At 42.9% G+C, this 19,608-nt stretch overlaps 2 protein-coding genes across 3 annotated transcripts in view; both read right to left on the bottom strand.

The window, feature by feature from the left end:
* The window catches only part of LOC126557645 (CCR4-NOT transcription complex subunit 6-like), a 103,263-nt gene extending 91,559 nt beyond the window's left edge, over positions 1–11,704 (bottom strand). The window contains exons 1-3 of the mRNA XM_050213495.1: positions 11,605–11,704; positions 11,147–11,516; positions 10,885–11,060 (exon numbers count right to left, since the gene is read on the bottom strand). Coding sequence (XP_050069452.1) covers positions 10,885–11,060; positions 11,147–11,451 — 481 coding nt within the window. The 5' untranslated portion in view covers positions 11,452–11,516; positions 11,605–11,704. The remainder of the gene's footprint in view (positions 1–10,884; positions 11,061–11,146; positions 11,517–11,604) is intronic.
* The window catches only part of LOC126557215 (DNA replication licensing factor Mcm5), a 296,187-nt gene extending 276,858 nt beyond the window's left edge, over positions 1–19,329 (bottom strand). The window contains exons 1-2 of one of the 2 annotated variants that reach the window (XM_050212916.1): positions 19,151–19,329; positions 17,028–19,082 (exon numbers count right to left, since the gene is read on the bottom strand). In XM_050212916.1, the coding sequence (XP_050068873.1) occupies positions 17,036–19,082; positions 19,151–19,305 (2,202 nt within the window). In that variant the 5' untranslated portion in view covers positions 19,306–19,329 and the 3' untranslated portion in view covers positions 17,028–17,035. The remainder of the gene's footprint in view (positions 1–17,027; positions 19,083–19,150) is intronic. The other variant, XM_050212917.1, reaches the window with a different exon arrangement.
* Positions 19,330–19,608: the final 279 nt, after the last annotated feature.

Raw genomic sequence — 19,608 nt, 5'->3', positions numbered from 1 at the left:
GTGGTGATGATCTCGTCCACATTCGAAAGTGAGCCCCTGCTGGCATTCTCCTCTTTTCAGCGTTTTCTCGTTACTCATCATCCGGACTTTGAGCGGGGGCTGGACTGGGCTGGGGAGTTCACACGCGTTGCGATCAAACTTCTTTTCTATAGGGTTGCGCCGCAAGCCGCAACACAATCACTCGATTGTTCAATTATGCTGCCGCACAACCACGCGCACACACACACACGGTAAGGGTTGTGGGTTCCAACATGCAGTGCCCAAGCAACGCTGGAAAAGCTTTCGACGCTTGGTTGGGCGGTTGATGTTGAAGATGTGCGCGAGCCCGATCATTGTTTGCACTGTGTCAAGCACGTGAGCGCGAGTTTGCGTCTTTTGCTTTAACAAGCCGCATTGATAACTGGATGGGGTCTTTCCTTCCAGTTTCGCTTTTTTTCTGGTGTAAACCTGCAGCTCTGGTCGACTTCTTGCACTTTCTCTTAAACTTCAGCAACTTTTGCGTGGAACATTTCAAAAAGCGTGTGATCTCACCGAATGCAATAATTGAAAAGTGCACCGTACTGCACTGGATGTGTTAGCAGAAGCGATTGGCGTTGATGATGATGATGAATAAATCACCTTCAGCTATCTCCAAAATTCCAAAACTTACATAGGACGAAACTAGGCAGAAAAATGGAAGAAATTAACACATGGAAGACACCATGATGACTGTAAGCGTGAAAGTAAGTTAAGCTACCATCATCTTTCGATTTGCTTATGAACAACAGGACAAAGCAGGGCTTTTTTATAAAGCAAATATTACGGTTCAAGTAATGAGTAATGATGGCGAAAGTTGTCCGGCCGAAAATAAGTGTCGAGTGACACCACCACCTTAAGAGGTTAAGTAAATGTTTCAAACAACCAAATTTTCGACTGATAATGAAAATCTGTACATTTGGACTGGCAGAGTCCTAATCAATTCCGGATTCAGATTCAGTTGAACCAATTCTGGGTTGAAGCATTTTAAAAGCTTTGTGGTCTGGATTGTAGCATCCAAGTCCAAATCAAAATCGACTTCTTTCTTCTTTCAGAACACAATCCAACAATCTTGCCAACATTAATGACATTAATAACAGTCATCAAAATCATCATATAATGAACACAAAAATGATCGCAAAGAAAGTTGTTAAATGCCATCATCAATCGGGCTGTTTCACTAAGAAACAGTTTAAATCCCTTTATATGTCACATTTTCTATGTCACCGCGATTGACACTGCCACTGAAACAAATCATCGGTACGCGAAAACTAATCCGCGTTCGAAATTGTTTTCAAAATCTCCATGAATCCAAAAGTAACCTAAATATCGACCATCCGAAAAAAAAAGAACTAAATAAATACAAACAAATGCTTACCGAAACCGGAACCGGCTTTTTTGCTGTTTGATTCCAAACATTTACAGTAATGGTTTCAGTACAGACACAACATGAAGAACTGTATGAAGATCGAGTGAAGAGGGAATTGTCTCCCGGCACCTACCTGTAAAGGAAAGAAAAGAAAAAAAAACATGAGAAGTGAGACACAGAGCATAATGAAAAATTATGAACTCAATGTAATACACACAATACAAACATAGCAAAAAACTGCGACACAGAAAAAAAACGCTGGAGACGAATCGCACAAATTATTTAATTGATTTTGCAATTTCATTCTTTGGTTACACTTTCGAAACAGCAAAAAAGTGTACCTTTCTTCCGAGGGCTACTGCTGTTTTTCTTTCTGTGCGGTGTGGACAAAGCCACCGCTCCGGCCGCCAGCTGAGGAAGTTTGAAAATCCGTGACGGAAGTCACCATTTACCTAGCGACACAGCAGGAACCGCCTCTGGACCAATCGATTATATTGAATATTTGCTCGGCTTGGTGAGAAGCAGGTTGGAAAAGTGATTGATGAGAGTTGTTCCATAAGCAAAACACGTACAACAACAAAAAAGTACACTTAAATGGACCAATGCATTACTTTGCAGCGTAACACAACACCAACCAACCAAACCAAGCTTCCTCCCAAATACTTATATTTCCGTCTTTCCGGACAAGCTGGATCCGGGATGGTAGGGTGATGGTGGTGGTAGTGCAGCAAAAATCAATTTCATCTCAACACCCGAGAGCCACCATAGCGAGAGCCACGCTTTCTACTTCTACACCCATCCCTTTCACAATGGCCGTAGCCCAAAGTCAGTAGAGGGGTGGTATTTGTTGAAAAATCAATAAAATCACGTGTTCCGGTAATTTAGGAATTAAAGTATGGACCACCCGTCCAGACGCCCAGAGCTCACTGTGCGTCGCTGTTCATCACACCGAAGGCCATCCTACCGTCCTACAGACGTACAAAACAACTACGGTGTTATGGAAAACCATACTCTTTCACTGCAACGGCAACGCCTGCGCAGAAAAATGATCCGTCATACAAAGATATGTTGCGTCGAAGGATTAAAGTGTACACGCTTGGACGTTTTCGACGCACAATCAAAACTATAGGATTGTGATTACGTCTGACATCCAGTTTACATCCAGTTTACATCCGTAAGCAATTCATAAATCTTGCGAAATCGATCACTAGAAAGCTATTGTCCGGCCATATTAGGCAAGACTCTTACCTCATGAGAAAAAAATATAAATTCCGTGAAAGATCAGCACAAAAATGTTCATTTCATAGGTTATATGCAAACGGAAAGGGAGTTTTCAACAAGAAACTAAAGGAACTGTATAGGAACTTTCATGTAGACGGTTGTCCATAAAATAAATTCAATAAATCAAATTAAAGTTACTTATACTCGGTAAGTCTAATATTCTGATAGCAGCTTCAGAAGATATTTTAATCAGCTAGCGAATTTATTCTAGTCAAAAGTTTCGTTAATATATGGCAAATGTATTGGTCATGTGTGGAGTTCAATGCGGCCAGACCCGGACTATAAGCAGCCGTTCGGGCATCAGGAAGATCCCCGGCGGTGCCGATGCGCGATATCCTGAGACAGAAGGACTACAAATATGCGCGGACTTAGTTTGACTTCGCCAAAGAACTGGGAATCGTCCTTTGATCCCTTCCCCTCTCCCTTCTCGTAGATTGTACGCAATATCGTCCTATTGGGGGATTGTAGGATTTTATGCTTATTTGTTTTTTGTTTTCGGTGTTTTTTTTTGTTTTTTGTTGTTTGTTAGACTTTTGCCAAGGTGGCGTCGACATGCGCCGGTCGCTATTTCGGTCCCAGAATCGATTAAAGTTGGTTTAGGAGATCTAGGGTCGTAACTGGCGACCTTGTCGATGGCGGAATGTCTGGATTCGATTCTGCAGTAACCTTACTTGGTTATTGTGGAGGTCGGCTCGTTTGCGATTTGCTGGCGTCAGGGTCGCCAGCGATAACATTAGATCACCGAACCAATTGAAAAAGGTTTGAACGAAGTGTAGTTGTGACTGGCGGTTTTAATGCTGGCGGAATGCGTGAATTGGATGCTATTGTAGCTTCACAAAGTTGTAGTGGCTTTCGGACTCGTGCGTTCTGCCGATGGTGGGGCCACTATCCATAACATCCAAATACCTTGCAACGATATGGAGTGGCGAACACCACAGAATATCCACAACAAAGGGGGTTTTCTTGGGTTTCAATTGTTAGTCTCTATGGCACGATACTCCAAAGAGACGCCAACCCCTTAGCAGACATAGAGAGGACAACTTTAGAACCATACCTGGCAGCGACAACATCCACAACTGAGCTCACCAGGGATAAGGTGCACTTGAATTGAGGGAGAAGGAAATGTCTGCACTCCAAATAGGATATAAGTTTAATGAATTGTTAAGCTAGATAGAAGATTAGATTATCTAGCTAATTACACTAAAAAATGCGAGGTGATTCATCTAAAACAAACACTCTAAGAACTTAAAATAAAAGAAAATAATTAGGCCATAGTAATTCGTTTGGATAATCTGTCTCTTGGGATCAATTCCAAATAATAATATCTTCAAGAGAGTACTGTATCGGTACAGATCGATATGATGCCAAACAGATATCGGCGCCGATGTTCACCCGGCAAGATCAAGTATTGAATCCCATCCGTAGCTGCAGGTAAAACGAAGTCAAGTAAAGCCAGCAAGATCTCTCGCAGTTGAAGAAAGAATTGCAGAAATTCGTTGTAATACAAAAAAATAAATTTACTTGGATAATATTCTGAAGAAACTACTATTTGCCACATGAAAATTGTTTAAAATAGTTTTAATAGTATCAATATATAGGCTAAAGATCGTCTTCGAGGAGTCGAGAAGCTTTACGACATTCCAGGTCACGCCGATCGCCGAATAGGATTTGTTAAACTTGCCGATACCACGTAGTTGGATAGTCAGTCCTCGCTACAGGGGTACGGTTCGGATGGGATTTGAACCCCGGTCCTGCCGTTTGAAGGCCGGCACCGTTGTCGCCAACACCCCGTTACTAAAGATCGTCATTTGGATGATTTTTTTTAAATTTAAACTATCAGCAGCTTGAGGCACTTCAAGAATAAGTGCAGTTCTAAATATCGCAAGTGTATTTCCATCGTTGAAGAAACAGTGACTTCGACAATAACGACCATCGAAAGAAAAATAGTCGAAGAAGCAGATGACATGATCAACGAGAATCTATGACCTAAGCAAGATGGAATTACTGCCAACATTATATAAAACAAACAATTGGAATTATTGGGTTTTCTAGGCATAAACAATGATTCCAAAGCGTTCACATTTTCGGAACCACCTTACCAATCCGGCGAAATCGCTTCAAAAACTTCCACTCGATGGAAAATAGACTGACTGATTAGATTAACTGAGTAGTTCACCTAATCATCATTGACAAAAAAAGGCTGCCAGCTGCTTTATAAAACATAAAAAAATCCATCCATAAATTTTTACTCAAACATTTTAAAATATTCCAGTTTTCCTTCCATTCCTGCCCAATTGCCAACAAAAATGGAGTTGCCACCATCTTTCCCTTTAGCCAAATGAACAAAAAAAAACGTTCCTTTACTTTTTTGTTTAAAGTGTTTCACCTTCTTCTAGCTGCACGCGCACATGGCACCGAAGTTTTACCGGACGTGCACACTTTCGCGAGAAACTTTCTTTACCAGGACCTGGAGACCCTGGCGCTACTACGTTTCATTTCGTACGGGCACGGTTGGGTACTGTACTGTGAGGTTAACTCAAAACATGAAATGCTCCATGTTTGGATGCAGCAGCGCACCCAGCACGATTCGGATGGCGTAGGAAAGCGAATGGAAGCAAAACACGAGAGACCACAACAACCGTCTGGCCCGAGCTGGACTATAGATAGTTTCACTTTCATTTCGAGACCGGTGATGTGATTCAAAATTTAATACCCTAACCGGGTCGGTAAACCTGGCACGTAGTATTTGAGCTCGTTTCTCGAACACCATGCGAATGGTAAATGGTTTGTTTATGGTTGAATCTTTGACATCATCTTTTGAATCTAAGAATAAAATGAATTATCTTATTTGGAGCAGCATTTTCTCGATTATATTTACATTGAAGTAGGTATTTTGATCAAAGGAGACAACCGTCAAAAAGCTATTTTACACAATGGTCTTCGAGCTTCACGATCAAGATCCTGATACAGGGTTTCTGAGTAAAACTAGACAGTTGCGAGGCATTTCTAGACAACGCTCAAGATGAACTGTACAGCGGATAGGTTGAACTAGGCAACCGTCGCCGTTTTCGCCTGTGGTCAAGTTGTACTGGACAAACGCTAGGTTGAAATGGATGATGATCATATTTGAATTGGTTGGTGAAACGGTTCAAAGCGTTTTGGAAAAGCTGGTAAATATTTGAAACCGATGAAATACAAATTTTTTTTTTTATTTACGTGCATAACATGCATTTAATAATAACATTAATATAGTTTATACTTTGAACATATTTGAAAGCGGTAAACCAAATGAATATTAATTTTTGTACGTATGATTTAATATTTTTGATTCTGTAAAATATCCATGACAACAGCTACAAGAACTCGATTCAATGGTCATAAACAGAAACGTCTTCTGTCTTCTGTGTTGTCTAGAAATGCCTCGCACTTGTTTAGTTCTACTCAGAAACCCTGTAAAGCCTCCGTTATGCTCATCAGTTTTTTAAACGGTCATACAACATTACTTAGTGCCCAGAATCTGTTCCTTGTTACATGTTTGCTTCTCCAGGAGTAAAACGTTGTAACCATATGGCTCGGCTGTATTTTCAGGATAAAAAATAGGAAGTTGTAGTAAAACTCCAACCAGTTCACAAGATGTGGCTCATTATTTTTATCTTTTTGGGTCAAGGATAGTGCATACAAATGTTACTTTACTACACTAATTTACTATTACTAAATAAAGTGTGTCCCCGAAAGTATAAGCACGATTTCTAAATGCCGTTTCTAGTAAACGGATGGCGTAAAACAGCTGATTCTTCATTTATTTGATGGTTTACAGTCAAAGCTACTAGCTAGTGCATCGAAACTTTTTTTTCAATAGCGTCTCTTAAAATGCAATACACTTCCGTCGAAAAGCGCAAAAGCATTGTGCACAAATGGTGCTCGACTCCTAACATTTCGCTAAATCAATTAGCGAAATCGGAAGGTGTGAGTATCGGAGCCGCACGAACCGCCATCCGAAAGTTTCGGGAGAAGTCCAGCTTCGAGGATGCGCAGAAATCCTGGTCCTGTCGATCAACAGTTGGACCGGGAAATAACCAAAAGCGTTCAAGCAAAGAAAGGAATGTTCCATTCGCGATGTGGCTCAAAAACTGGGTACATCAAAAACGGACAACGGAGACGACGAGGACCGATACCTACATCCGGGGCCTCTGTTCACTATGCCAAAGACACGATCGCATGGTATGAAAAACTTGAGGTACGGTACGTGCCGAAAGAAATTAATCCCCCGAACTGCCCTGAAACCCGAACGATTGAGTTATTTTGAATACTAACCAAGGCACACTTGAGAAAGCATTTGAAAGCTGCGGAGAACATCGACAGTTTTCAAAAAGACTCTAAGAAAGTGTCGAAAATCATTCGGGACAAGTCTGTGCTGAACCTGACGGGAAGCGTCAGATCAAAAGTGCGATTGAATGAAAAATCCTTAAAAATAAGTTTTTATTTTAAAGGAAACCATATCACGGCGCTCAGTTGAACCTGCGAATGTTGAACGGTACTGCTAATAATTTTTTTAAATCTTATTATTCCAAAATCTTTCTCTATTGTAGAGCGTCGAAAGAGGTTTTTTAACATTATGTACAAAATTCCTAAGGAAGGTAACCTTTTTTTAACTAGCACTTTATTCAGTTAAAATCGTTCGTTAGTCTAAAAAAAACAATGTTACAACATTGTGAAGATTATGCTCAAAGTACTGGGTAGATGCATGCATATGACTTGAAAGCATCGCGAAAATGCAATCATAAAAATTAAACTATTAAGGCTCACCATTCAAACAGAACACAACAAAAAACGATTTAAACATTTTTCACGGCCATCATAAAACGAGGGACAATTTTCGCTATCTTCCATGCATAAAGTTTCTGTACACGATAAAACGCTCGCACTAGCCAGCGAAACAAAATATGAAAACTTCCACCTTCTACATCCCCTTACATTCCAATCTTCGCAATACTTCACAAACCTATTACTGCTGTCCAACTAGAAACGGAAGTAAGGGCTCATAATGATAGGCTGCTGCTACGTACCAACGAAAGAGCCACCCATGTTTATGTTTGTTGTGTCTCAATAACAACGATCTGTGCAGACTTCTCGTTATGATTAACATGCCTGTGTGTAGTCTTTGCTGTTAGCTTCCCTTGGGTTGTTCACCAATTGAAATCAACACGGCACGGCATCGTCACGAGCACATGGTTCAGCAACTATGTCTTTTTCATTCATCCAAGGTTCCACAAAGACACATTCGTCCTCCATCGTTCGATACTCGGTCGAACATTAAGCAACGCAACTACTTATTATGTTTTACTGGCGGTTCGTTTATGCAGCATGGCATGATGAGTAGAGTCGCAACTGAATATTACATGGATTCACAGACCGAGACACTGTTAGATTTGTCTTCTTGTTGTGTGGAATTTAAGATCATCAAATTCTTTTATGCATCGCAATGATCTTGGCATATATTCTTATGAACATAGAACTTTCCTTTTCATTTTGTTGTGCTAACCAGGCCGGATTCTTTAGACACTTTCGCTCGTTAGCGGGTTTTCAGTATGAACTAACGATGTCTTGAACCTTTTCTGGAATCTGATCAAAATGCTATGGATCAATTTCAGATGGAACTAGAATCTATAGCAAATGTCGTACGATGTGTGGAAATTCAGGACAGAAACATATTTTAAATTTTACTCTCTTTTTACCAAACAAACCTAGAAATACGACAGCTTATTCGTTGCATGTGAACGACAAATTAATTTACGAAACACTTTACTGTAAATCATTTTCAGGAAGTAACTAACGATACACTCTATGTGCTTGTCGTGTAGTATATTCTGTTTAACGCTAGACACAATATAAGAAACATTTTTAATAGTGTTTCTTTATGAAAACACCAATCCGTTTGCTTGACTCTATCAATCGATTATACTATCGATTTGTGTTTAGCACTCTTTTTCACCAAAATACATACGTTAAATCTTGGTCAACGTCTTCAAATAAAGCTGCTGTTATTGACTCAACTGGTCGGAAACAAACAGCACATCTTATAGCAATAGGATCGATTGAAAACTTAATTAATAAAAAGAGTGACATTAACATACTATCGAATCGCAACAACAACGACGTTTTAATTGAAACACACAACATAACGTGACATTGATAATGCATTTTGTCGGACATTTACCATAACGGCTTTCACCTAAGCAATAACAACTAAACATGTTTTAAAAACACTACATGTAATAAGCCTTCCCGTTAATCTAATTTATAAAAACAGTCGGTGCTGACAATACGACGCAAGTGAATTTAATGTTCAAAACAAATTTAACAACTTCCTTTTCTTCATCTTCTTTGGCACTACAGCTTCAAGAAATCAATTGCACCGGACTATTATTTACTTAAAACACTTCATGTGGGTAGTCTGTTCCACGCGAAGGAGTAATCAGAATGGCATTTAGTACCGTTTATGTAGTATTCAAGACCTTTAAATACGTAAACGAAGATTTCAATTTTAATACATAGAACCTAGACTGTACATGCTGTTATTTTTCAGCGTCCTAACACTAAATAGTTGTTTCTTTTGTGCCAAGTTGCGTACGGTATCGATAGTAAAAAGTTTGTTATAGCAGTGGATAATGTTATAGACGTGTATATTCCGTACGAATGAAGTTAAATTAATTTGCGCGAGGGACGTTTCAATTAGTTTCATTGTTTACATTTGACATAATCATTTGCTGATCTCAAGATTATTCTCTCCAGCTGGCTCGTACACACAGACTGTTTGAAACTCAATGCCACCATCGCCATCTTTCGAACAAATTACATCAAATAAATAAAAAAATGAGTTTTCCTTTGTTCTATCCTAACAGTACATAGTCTATTATTGAATCTATTTGATAAAAACTGGTTCTTCGTTTTGGCGCCAATCCGTCTGTAAGGCTTTTTTTAAAGTTTGCCTATCACAATGTTGATGAATTTGGGTTTTGTTATATTCTTGGCAATATCGTTCAATAACACATGTCAACAGGGCGCTAGAAATTTGTTCTATGCACACTACTACAACGTCATATCAGAGACGACAACTGGTTTGTGGACTTCTTAGTGCAAACAACCATGTACTTTTGTACCCTTTGTTTTATACGGGAAATTAATAAACTTGTTTGTTTGTTATCTTAACAGATTATTAATAAATAATAATCAGTGAGATAATCAATTCCAACCGTGGTTCTTCCCAGAATTCTCCAATAATTCTTGATATTTTCAAATCATCATAATCGCAGGCACCAAGCACCTTTGTGCTTCTTCTTGGGTTAAATGACTTCTAATAAGGTTACACCGGTCATCGAATGGCTTACTATACTGCAGATACTGCGTAATTGGATAGTCAGTCCTCACTACGGTGCGACGGTCCGGATGGGATTTGAGTCTCGCTCCTACCGTTTGACAACCGGCGCCGCTGTCGCCTATACCACCGGGTTGCCCCTAGCACCATTGTAAGAGTCTGTTAATCTACAATTCATTTTCACACAGATTTATGACTCGAAGGAAAGATTTGAGCAATAGAACAGTTTTGCAGGCAATGGCAAAGGCAATCTAATTGATGTTTAAGGTTATTTTATAGGCTCTATTACCAAATTTTCTTTGAATTATAATGTCGCTACGGTGATTTTTATTCTGAAATCAGCCGAAATTTGTTTCATTTCTGTTGTAAAGTAGAGACGACAGCATCTTGTCAATATTTGTCTTCTTTTTTCTCTCATTTTCGGCTCTTCGATCTTCTAGGTCACGCCGGACTTCTAATAGCTTGCTAGACGCAGTTGGATAGTCAGTCCTCACAATACAATAATAGTATGGCAATACCCATTGTATTGTAAATTCGAAAATATTACAAAATTAATTTTTCTTCGCAATGTTATGCTAGGAGTCCTTAGCCTGATTTCCTTGATCATTAGAATATTTTACTCGACCACATTCTATGTCTTAACAGACAAATATATCTTAATGATTTAAACCATAAATTCTGGAGGAATAGATGAGTGGGACTCGATATAAAATTTCAACAAACTGGATCAATTGGACAACCGTTTAGACCCCTTTGTTCTAGTGTTACGATTAAGCTTCCTTCCTATTACATAGTGCTTCTCTCTTGACTTTCACGCTAAAATCCTACTATCGATAGAACCTACCTGACAGATTATCCAGCATGTACATCAGCAATTTGGACGTCCCGTTCGGTTCGTTGTAGATCGACAGCACATCCTTGCCGAGTGGATTGCCGTGCAATCCGAGCACATGCAGATTGAACAGCTTGCCAAGCTCGTACGGAAGCACTCGCAGATAATTATTGTTCAGCAGTAATTCCCTAAAAAGGCGATATCATTGATCAGTACAAGCAACAACTACCTAACCCGCGCATTTGGTTCCAGGTTGTTCAGCGGATACACTTACCGTAGTTGTATGAGCTCACCCAGCTCGGCCGGTAAACTGCGCAACTTGTTCGCGGATAGATCGAGCGTCCGCAGGTTGGCCAGCTGACCAATTTGATGCGGCAAGCGCGTCAGACAGTTATCGTTCAGGAACAGTGCAGTCAGATGCTCAAACTTCCAGAGCGTCGGGCTAAGGTTGCGCACGCTGCCCGTTATCTCGATGCCGTGCCAGCACGTCTTCTTCCCGGCGGCAATGTCCTCGGCGGTCAGAAATGTTTGCTGCCTCCGGGGGTTGTTGCTTTCGTACTTGTCTTTATTGCGTGACATCCTGATGCCCTATCCGCTTCTTCTTCTCCGGCTGTTGCTTCTGATGTACTGGCAGATGATGTTTCCTGCAGTGCAACAAGAAAGTAAGGTTAGTGTTGTTTAGTAGGCACCATATCAATGAGTTTTTCAAATGAAACCAACTATGTGGCTCACCTGCATCTACTTCCGGGAGGACTCGTGGGAAGTAGCTATCTTGTGATTCGCTTTTAAAATCTTGTTTCTTGTAAGCCCTAGATGTTTAATTTCTTTCGCGACTTCTTATTTGTAAATTATTTATTCAACTTAGCACACACACACGCACACTACACACGCACACATAAGCACATAGCACACACACGCGCGCGCACAAACAATTGCGAAATTTTATACTTTAACGCGGAGAAAAAAAAGATAAAACTGATATCACTGTATTGATACTACTGTACACTCTCTGAGGAACACAATGAAAAGCACTTGTTAAAATGCTACAAACCATACACATTCATTTATTCGCTAAGCTTTTGCACAAGGAAAACTTTCTACGGGCAGGATAAACAACCAACATTCTTCTTCACCTGGGTTCACGGCGGTGCACATACACTGCCACAAAACCGTACACAAAAGCACCGTGGGAAAAACGCTGTTCTCACAAACAACAGACCACCGACAGGAAGAAGAAACGCGCGCGCGATCACGCTTATTCGTGTGAGTAATTTCCAATCTAGTACTCCGATAGAATCACTATGCGACACTATCACACAACTCCACCACCACACCAAAACAAATTCTGTTATTACACGCAACCAATAGAATATACACTGTGATGGACTGGTGTGAAGAGCGAGTACAATCGCGCGCAAGAAACGCAAGGAATCACAAGGACCTCTGACCCTCCCGTGTGTCCTTCCGCACTGTCGTAAACGCAAACAGGCACAGACGCACACAGCACGTACCTTCGCCGTTCCCACGTCTTCAGCGTCGTACAGCCGCCGCTAACCCGCGAATACAATGGACAACCTGCACCTTCAGCACTTTTCACAACCAAACGCACACACGGTCCGGGTTCGGTGTAAGAGTGGATAAGATGAGACTGTGGGAAAATTGTTTATACTGATGCGCGTTGCGTTCCGTCCCTATGGAGTTTCCGTCGCCTAACCTCGAATGGTTTGCAAGGGAACAAAGAGAGGCAGCAGTGAAATGGCATACGTTTTTTTCTTCTTTTCTCTTTTTTTGCCAAACTAATACACGCGCCTCTACTAGAGCAAGGCAGTGCGTACTAGGGACATCTTGAATGCCACCGTCAATGTTGTTGAACGGAAGAGGAGGGCGATGACCGCAGGATCCGGAGATTGGTGAACGAAACTTTTTCCGTAGCCCCAAGCCTTGATTGGAACGAGGCTCTCGAGATTGCACTTAATTTTCCTCACCCTGCACTCTTCCTGCCCTATACAACCACGCACACTGCACATACACGCACAAACCCCGTATCAGTTACGTCGCGCTTAACGTAAATAAGGTCCAGCAACCCCAATGCCCTACCCGTTCAGTATGCCGTTTGCGAAAAGAAGGCCACCGATAGATTAGGCGTCGGATTTCTGTTCGCAAATTTTAGTCGGGAAATTTACAACACACGAAAATGTACAGTAAAGATTTGCGTATAAAAATGACATTTGTTTCTAAGATGGCAGCTGTCAAAATTGTTCCGTTTCATCTATTCGAGCAGCTTCTCACTGATTCGAGCAGTTTCCTCTCACGATGCTCGTCGAAAAATGGCCAAGGTGTATACACGCACGGGTTCGCCTGTCATCGGTCGGTGTCGCGGTGTTTTGTTGTTTAGAGTGAGTCGTCTTATCATCGTTTCTTTTGCGGATAAAACGGTGAATTAAGCAGAAAAGCAGATTTTTTCACTCGCATCAGGATTGGGAACCAAATCCTCAACCGCTAGGGTAAGCAAGAGTCACTGTGCGTGCGTTGGAAATCTCTGCAAAATCAGTGAAAAACTCATCCTTCATGTTGCTGTTGTTTTGCTAGAAGGTAATCGCTGGGTAAATAAAATCGCCACCAGCAGTCCTGGTTCTAGCCGTCACATTAGCTAGAACTTTCAGCAACAACAAAGGAACTATCTTCCATTCGCCACGAGACTGCTTCGTCTGGGAAGAAAACACACAGCAATGTACGGAATGAGCAGCACAAGCACCACCAGTAGTAGAAAGGCTACATCCTTCCCGGCAGCAAGCGTGGTGGCGTCAGGATTTGTAATACTTCTTCTAGTTCGACACAGCACGCAACAGGGCGATTTCAATGATTACCTGAAACGAGAGCATTCCCTGTTCAAACCGTATCAAGGTAAGTTGTCACTTTCTTCTTTGTTTCGCTAATCTTCACACGTCGGCATAGGTGATAAGTGGCCAAACTAGCGCGCATCATCACGCACGCAATGACATTGTTATCTGTTTGCAGGATCGGGTATGACAATACCGTACTGGGATTTCATAGGAACCACCTTTGTTACGAACTCGTACGTCCGGCTAACGCCGGATCAGCAATCGAAAAATGGAGCCATCTGGAATCATGTGGTAAGTGAGTTGCGTTACGTACAATTTCACGAAAACAGCACCCTAAAGCCGATAATATGCATCTTTTACTTGTGTAGCCCTGCACATCGATTAATTGGGAGCTGCAGGTAAACTTCAAGGTGCACGGAAAAGGGAAGGATCTGTACGGCGATGGCTTTGCGCTCTGGTACGCCCGCGATCGACTGCAAACGGGTCCGGTTTTTGGCAGCAAGGACAACTTTATGGGACTGGCCATCATTCTTGACACGTATAGTAATCACAACGGTCCCCACAACCATCAGCATCCGTACATTAGCGCGATGGTGAACAACGGCAGTCTATCGTACGATCATGATCGCGATGGAACGCATACCCAGGTGGCGGGATGTGAGGCCAAATTCCGTAACGTAGAATTTGACACACAAATCAGCATCCGGTACGAAAACGACGTGCTGTCCGTGTTTACCGATCTGGAAAACAAAAACACCTGGAAGGAATGTTTTCGGGTGGAGGGTATCAAGCTGCCCACGGGGTACTATTTCGGTGCATCGGCCACGACCGGCGATCTATCCGACAATCACGATATTATATCGATTAAGTTTCACGAGCTGGAAGCGCCGTCACTGCTTGCGGAGGACCGTCGTCAGATCATCCCTTCGGCGGCCACCTTTGAAGCACCGCGCGAGCATAAGGACGATCCGAAGCCGGGCATGTCGAATGTGAAGATTTTCTTCCTCATTCTTCTGTCGATGTTGATCGTTGTGGTGCTGGTTGTGATCGGAATTATGTTCTACCAGAAGCATCAGGAAAATGCGCGAAAACGATTCTACTAAACCACATAAGGGGTACGTTTCCCGGTCGAGGATCTATATGTGCTGTCGAATGCTGCCACAGTTATAGGCCTCGCTTGAAAAGACGAACCGTGTGACTGAATCACATAACTACACTAAATGTACCAAACAAAATAGGGATTTATAGGAAAATTATTGTACACATCTCATTGGAACGACAAACAAAAAACCAGACCCGATGGAGTGGACCAGTGATTGGAGTAACCAGTAAGGAAAAGGAACAAACCAGTACCAATTACCTAATTTCCTCGATTCATCACCATGACTGCTGCAGAGTACACATTACTGCTGCTGTAAATCCGTTTTCTTCTCTCCATACAGAACAAATGGCTGTTTAGATTTATTTCGCACGAACAAATTCCTAATTTCCATGCACCGGCCTGACGTAACTTTCATGTAATCGTAAACCTTCCATGGTAATGGTTTTCACTGGCTGATGGTTTTCTTTTTTGTTGTGTGGATTGTATATGTATGAACTTTATGATGGATTTCAGTTTAATAGCGTTTAGTGTGTGGATTGTTCCTACTGAATTGGCAGAAATGAAATCTTTATGGGTGTAAAGGAAGTGGGAAGAAGAAAATGATGTCCTCAATGATCAATCGAATGACGAATACAGAGAGAGAAAATCACAAAAGCAGTATTGGTGTGCGAGTGCTCTTTTTACAATGTTATAACCTCTTGACCCATAATGAATTTATTTCGTTTCGCCTGTTACAAATGCAAATTTTCTAGGTACAATTTTGCACGCACGAAAGTAAGGATCTTCACCGGCATGGTGCATCTGAGAGAAAATGATCAAGCGACAACTTCAATACCCATCGACTCATTGATTTCAAGGCCGTTTATAATATTGGCTACATTGTAGCAACTACAGGGAAATCACAGTCTTGAATACTGACTACAATCTAATTGTCCCATACGTAGAGGAGATAGGATTTCGAAACAGGAAATCATCACTGATCATATTTTCACCAAGCGGCAGATCTTGGAGAAAGTGGTGGAGTAGTTCCACTCTTTTCATCACTTCATCGACTTCAAAGCCGCATACGATAGTATCTTTCTTCTTCTTCTTCTTGGCTTAACGACCTCTAAGGTCATGCCGGCCATCGAAATGGCTTACTAGAATGCCGGATAGCACGTAGTTGGTTAGTCAGTCCTCACTACGAGAAGACGATCCGGATGGGATTTGAACCCCGGTCTTGCCGTTTGAAGACCGGCGCCGTTGTCGCCTACACCCCCGGGCCGCCCCTAAACGATAATACACCCAGGGTGAAACTGAACGAAGCAATGAGTGCATTTGGAATCCCAGTCAAACTTACCAGACTAGTACGAATGACAATGACCGACGTCACATGCCAGGTGATGGTGGATGTAAAAATCTCGGGGCTCCTTTGCTACCACCAACGGTCTGCGCCAAGAAGTTGAGTTAGTAAAGGCTTTTTAGTTCGTCCATATGGACAGAGGAGACGTGGGGTAGGATAAAATTGCGAAGGTGTGATGGCGTTCATGCCTCCGCTAGAAAGACCGGTATAATGGCAAACGACGACGCTGGACCGCGAGTCGTTAAAAGGATATCTGCCGCAGACCAAGACCGCGAAGCGATTTGTAGCGCCTTGTAAGTATAAGCTATTGGAATCCTAAGCTACCCACAGTTGTTAGAACGGCAATGATCGTATCTCAGGTAAACATGAATGAAAAACTCTTAGTGCTATTCTTCAGCGCCTGCGTTAGGGAGATGGCTTTTTTATGAGTCAATCTAGCTTGTGCCATAAGCTGATGAAGCAGCCATCATTGATTTAGAATTCTCCTTCGTAGCACAACAAAATAAACTCAACCGCATCCAATAATCTGGCCATGTTACGGGAATGACACCGGACTACACCATAAAATCTTTTTTAAACATTCTCCATGGGAAGTAGTGAAGTGACACTTTATTGACGGGCGATTTATATGCAGAAGGTTCTTTCATCGATGCGCCGCTCTTCAGGACGGACATGTCCGTGCCCCGACAAAAACGTTCCGCTAAGCGAGAACGTACATGTCCGTCCTCGGTCAACAAAGTTTTAAACAAACGTGCTCTTCGTAAATTATACTACATTTATTTTAAAAGTGTAAAGAAATAATAGTTCTTATTGATTTAAAAAGCACACATACAAACGAAAAAAAAAGTTGTTATCTCTGTCCAAGCACACCACATTTCAAGACAATCGATACAACATTTTACGCTGCAAACGATGTTGCAACTCTCCGCGCCGAATCAGCGTATGGATCACCTTTCGCACCGCTGCCTCCGAGTACTTTTGTCTCGCAAAGTCCTGAATAATGCTCTGCTCCGAAACTTGCGATCCGATCGCGAACCGACGCTTTAGCTGCTTCTCGATGCGGTTCAAAATCTCCGTATCCTCCTCACTGGTAAAGCCTTCCGCACCGGCCAACGAACCACTGCTTGCAGCGGTCATTGTCGAAACGGCAAAGAGACGCAACGCTTCGCTGACATGCGCCTCGGTCGCAAACGGTTGCAGCTGCATTTTGGCCAACGATTCCGAGATGCGAATGATGGCCTCCAGCTGGCGCACCGTGATCGGAATCGACAGCCGCTTGTCGGTGGCACGCTCGTGCTCACCAACACCGGCACGCAGGCGCACGTACTGACTCTTCAGTTTCTCGGCTGCCTGCTCATTCAGCCGTGGGCCACAGTGCGTGCGGCAGTAGTGAATGTATTTCTTTAGCACGGCCAACGGAATTTCACCCTCCTTCGGTTCGGCGGTGGCTTTCGACGCGTTCATGTGCACGCTCATCACGTGTTTGGCGAGCGTAATATCACGCCGCTGATCATGCTCATCCTTCACGATGAAGATCATGTCGAAACGGGACAGAATGGTTGGCATGAAGTCAATATTCTCGTCACCCTTCGTATCGTCCCAGCGACCGAAGATGGAATTGGCCGCCGCTAGCACCGAACACCGCGAGTTCAGTGTGGTCGTAATGCCTGCCTTTGCGATCGAAATTGTCTGCTGTTCCATCGCTTCGTGAATCGCGACACGATCGTCCTCCTTCATCTTGTCGAACTCATCGATACAGACTACGCCACCGTCGGCCAGCACCATCGCACCACCCTCCATGATAAAGTTTCGCGTTGCCGGATCGCGTATCACCGAGGCAGTTAAACCGGCCGCACTCGAACCCTTTCCGGACGTGTACACTGCGATCGGTGCGACTTTTTCCACAAACTTGAGCAACTGTGATTTGGCCGTACCGGGATCACCTAGCAGCAGTATGTTAATGTCCCCTCGCCGTGTCAACCCGTCCGGCATACGCTTCCGCGATCCTCCAAACAGCATACAAGTGATCGCTTTTTTAATGTCCTGCGAGCCGAAAATGCTTGGCGCCAAACTGTCCGCCAGCGTGTCGAAAACATTCGCACTAGCTGCCAACTTCCGGAACGTTGATTCCTCCTCCGTGGTGATGTTGTTGAAGCGCGAGATTGCTCCCATTCCTTCCGTGTCTACCGTGATGCCTACCACACGCATGTATGGTGCACGCACACCGATGATCGCCTTTTCCCGTCCTTCGCGCTTGCCCTGGCGCGCGATCTTGCGGATCGAATAGATGCCATGAATCAAAACCCGATTGCCTGGCACAACACGTTCGCACAGGCTGCGATCGCAGAACAGCTGCATGTGGCGTGGGATTTCACCCTGCGGTATAAAATCGGGAAGTTCCTGTAGCTTCAGCACTTGAAAATCCACACATCGGCACTTATCCGGCATTATAAAGTACGGATCGAGCGGACACTTTGGCCGACCCGCCTGTTCCGTGTTGCACTTTCTCGGTAGCTGATAGCCTTCCAAGCCCGGGTTGACCGGCAAATTGGGAATGACATTGTTGCATGTACGACACTGGATGGAAATGCGCGTCGCCTTGGCCTTTATGCCGGATGCCGCAATTATGATGCCAGCCACCTTCACCAGCTTTGACACACAGTCCGACTTCAGTTCGCGGATGTTGGTCGGATTTGCACCGGAAACGAGCAGCACCTGAATATCATGCACCACCTCCTCACCTTCCGGCCGCGGAGAGGTGATCTCGTCCGCTACCTCTCGTGCAGCTTCTTCGAATATCTGCAAATGTTCGGTTGGTTGCTTGTACAGCTTATCGGCTAACGACTCATCGAATCCAGCCAGATCCTCGATCTCCACCTCTAGATAGAAGCGTCCCAACAGGTAGTTGCGCTTCAAAGTGTCGCTAAAGGTAAAAAATGATGCTTTTGAGTGTTTATTTTAGTTACACCACTAAAATCAAACGGTACTTACCGATATTTATAAGAGAAATTAGCTTCACAAAACGTACGAATAAACTCGCGATATTGTTTTTTCACGAGCTGCAGATTGATTTGGTTCGAGTTCTGCTGCTGATCACCATCGAAGTTGTCCGAGAAAAACACACCGACATCATCAAACCCATCCATGATTTAGAGGTTTAAGAGAAGTTTGGGATTTGAATTTAACAAAATGAAACACTTTTTTGTTTAATTATATGCGCAGCTTGGAGGTGCAGCGAATACGAACAATTCTACCTCGGATGAAAATGAAGCCACACGATTTGCGCGCGCAATTCGCTGACATTCCAATACGTCAAGCGGTATGCTTTCTCGCTCTTTCTCTGTCTCTTTGTATCGCATTCTCGCTTCAACCAAGCTAACTATGGGCACCACACAGGGAAATTGTATTTTGACCACACTTCACATGAGCGAGTACAAAAAACGACAACA

The sequence above is a fragment of the Anopheles maculipalpis genome, chromosome 2RL (genome assembly GCF_943734695.1).
Source record: "Anopheles maculipalpis chromosome 2RL, idAnoMacuDA_375_x, whole genome shotgun sequence".
Taxonomy (NCBI): Eukaryota; Metazoa; Arthropoda; class Insecta; order Diptera; family Culicidae; genus Anopheles; species Anopheles maculipalpis.
The sequence above is the reverse complement of the archived record's forward strand: the minus strand, read 5'-3'. Positions and strand labels throughout refer to the sequence as shown.